This window comes from Vigna unguiculata, chromosome 3 (genome assembly GCF_004118075.2).
Source record: "Vigna unguiculata cultivar IT97K-499-35 chromosome 3, ASM411807v1, whole genome shotgun sequence".
NCBI classification, from domain to species: domain Eukaryota; kingdom Viridiplantae; phylum Streptophyta; class Magnoliopsida; order Fabales; family Fabaceae; genus Vigna; species Vigna unguiculata.
The window spans coordinates 35,799,550-35,802,383 of NC_040281.1; the positions used below are offsets into that span (position 1 = coordinate 35,799,550).

The window sequence follows — 2,834 nt, forward strand, 5'->3', positions numbered from 1 at the left end:
TTTAAATCCAAACAATGATTAATTACTCCAAAACCTTTTCGTAACCCAACCGCACCTGTTACGAGTTTCAGATCCCGAATACATTAAAACCCTTACCACGTGGCAGAACTGGATTGGGTGGGGGAAATCAACGGTTGAAATCTTGGATAGGACGAGGCAGGGTAGTTTGATCGTACGGCAGGGAAGAGAGAACCGCTCAAACCTCAGTGGAAACGACTTCGTACGCTGCCACCGAGGTCTGTGTCCGTGGAACAGTGTGAGTGAAGAGAGAGATATAATATAAACCCACAGCGCGCACCATTCTCCACTGTCCAAGGAGATCAAGCACCAAAGCCAAGACCTTTCTCTCTCTCTCTCTCTCTCCCTCTCTCTCTCTCTCTTCGTCTTTCTCTTTCTCTCACTCTTTTTTTTGTTGCGGTTTGGTTATTCCGTTAGTGAATGTTAAACTGAGTTTGCGGTTCGGGTTTTCATTTATGGATCCGGGTGGGATGATGAACGAGGGTTCCTTTGCGAATAATGGGAGCGGCAATACGGCGCCGTATAGCTTGGCGGAGATCTGGCAGTTTCCGCAAGCGATTAATGGCGGCGGAGGATTGGGTCTCCGGAGCCCGCAGTTCGGACATGGGCCGGGGCAGTTTGGGGATTTTCCTCCCGGGCCCAACAATGGGCTTGGGACGAGTAACACCAGAAAGCGGCGAGACTCGGAGGATGATTCGGCTAAGGCCGTGTCCACCAGCAATGCCGTGGTACATAATCGCTCACTAGCGTTTGTTATTTTGTTTTGTTTACTTGAATTGATTGAGGATGTGGTTAAGGGTTGTTTGGATTGCGCAGAATGAGGGTGATGGAAAACGTGTTAAAGCAACAGCGAATGGTGATGGTAATGGTAAAGGTGAAGGAGAAGTCAGTTCAGGAAAGCCTGCGGAGCAAAGCGCAAAGCCTCCTTCGGAAGCTCCCAAGCAAGATTACATTCACGTCCGAGCCAGAAGGGGTCAAGCCACTGATAGTCACAGTCTTGCAGAACGAGTAAAATTTTGTTCTTTTGTTTCTTTTCTTAATGGGTTGTTCTGTTAAAAATGTAAAGTGAATATATGGAAGTATGGGTTTACCTTTTTTATGTTAATTTAAAGGGGAAATTGAGTTTAAGGTGTGTTTGGATGAAGGAAAGTTCTTGATTGTGATTTCTAATTGGGACTTTGGTGGATGCTGCACAGGCTCGAAGGGAAAAGATTAGTGAAAGGATGAAAATTCTTCAGGATTTGGTCCCTGGTTGTAATAAGGTATTGTTTTTGTACTGGTGTAGTTTTGTTTCTGCTCACGAATGTGTGCGCATAATTAAAAAAAAAAAAAAGTTTATGGGTTGGAAAAGAACAACGTTATCTTTTGGATGTTTATATGTGCACGTCTCTGTCAAGATGGCCATATACATATTGATAACACAATGGAAAATTATTTGTGATTATTGGTATGGTTATGAATTTATAATTCATGGAAAGTGTGAATTGAGATGCTTTCTCTGATTTAGGTTATCGGGAAAGCGTTGGTCCTTGATGAAATAATAAATTATATCCAATCTCTTCAGCGCCAAGTTGAGGTAGATATCATTGCTTTTTTATTATTTTCTTATTTTTGCTCAATTAAAATCTTTCTTAAATTTATGTCTGTCCTGAATCTCTGTTATTGGATGGATGTCACAGTTTTTGTCAATGAAGCTTGAAGCAGTGAATTCGAGACTGAACTCCGGTATTGAAGCCTTTCCTCCTAAGGATGTAAGTCTTAAAACACTCTTGCTTTTTATATTGAATTTCTGAATATTAAATTCTTCTTTTTGACAATACATCTGTGCAATTCTACCTGTTGCTATGTTTCTAGGATTTCTGTTAGGGTTGAACTATCTCTTTTAGAGAGATACTGTGTGTGTCTTAAGAGTTTGTTTTATTTGCAAACTTGTTTATTGGGATGTTTGGAAATTTTTTGGGTGGAATGTTGAGTTGAATGTTGGTAGAGTATTGTTGAAAGATCATGAGTCTTAAAAGCCATGAATTTTGATTCCAGTTTGGTCAGCATGCGTTTGATCCCGCGGGCATGCCGTTCGGTTCACAAGCTCCAAGAGAGTATAGCAGAGGATCTTCACCTGAATGGTTACATATGCAGGTAGGAGGAGGTTTTGAAAGAACAACGTAGTGTATGAGATTCCATGGTAATAAATACAGAAACCAGAGGTATTTGGTCCTTCATTAGCTCCCAGAAAACATGAATGATAGACTCAAGAAGCAAGTCCAATGGGTACCTCATTCCCATTTTCTACACTAGGCATGGAGCTGTTACTGTTTTTCACAGGACTGCTTCAGTTTTTATTTAAGCATCTCCATATGTTTGGTGTGTTGGAAAATGAATTCATTTACTCAATATGTAGTATAGTGGACTTTTTAGGCTTTGTATTCTGTACTCAACATAGCCCTTAAAATGATCATTTTTCTTGTAAAAGAATGCTGCTTCATCTTAATACATGATGCTTACATATTGTGTAATAGTCTCAATAATGTTGGCAAAGCAATGTTGAATAAAGTAACCTAGTCACTTTTCTTTCTGACTTTTAGTGTGTTTAGTGCACAAGATCTTCAAAACTTAAAACACTTTAATCTAATCTAAGGTGAAGTTCAGGATAGGGACCTAATAGGGAAAATAATTGTTGAGTTGTTAGATTTAGTTTCGGTGTAGTCGCTACCACCGTAAGCGATAACTTTAGTGTTTGATGTTACAATTGCAACAGAAGTTGCACCATTGATGTCAGAGAAGATATGGCCAAAGAGAAATCGGGATAGTGAAAGATG

The 2,834-nt window shown here is 40.1% G+C and overlaps 1 protein-coding gene across 1 annotated transcript; it reads left to right on the plus strand.

Moving 5' to 3' along the window:
- Window positions 1-235: 235 nt before the first annotated feature.
- On the plus strand, window positions 236-2,540 carry LOC114176620 (transcription factor BHLH089). Its single transcript, XM_028061714.1, has 6 exons — window positions 236-746; window positions 835-1,026; window positions 1,215-1,280; window positions 1,526-1,594; window positions 1,698-1,769; window positions 2,056-2,540. Exons 1-6 carry the CDS (start codon window positions 474-476, stop codon window positions 2,182-2,184), a joined length of 801 nt encoding a protein of 266 aa, XP_027917515.1. The 5' UTR covers window positions 236-473; the 3' UTR covers window positions 2,185-2,540.
- Window positions 2,541-2,834: the final 294 nt, after the last annotated feature.

Bases quoted from the DNA above. Each gene is read 5' to 3' on its own strand.
- LOC114176620 (XM_028061714.1), top strand. From the start codon at position 474: ATGGATCCGGGTGGGATGATGAACGAGGGTTCCTTTGCGAATAATGGG. The intron at 1,027-1,214 runs GTAAAATTTTGT...GATGCTGCACAG, and splicing joins GTCACAGTCTTGCAGAACGA to GCTCGAAGGGAAAAGATTAG. The intron at 1,595-1,697 runs GTAGATATCATT...TGGATGTCACAG, and splicing joins CTCTTCAGCGCCAAGTTGAG to TTTTTGTCAATGAAGCTTGA.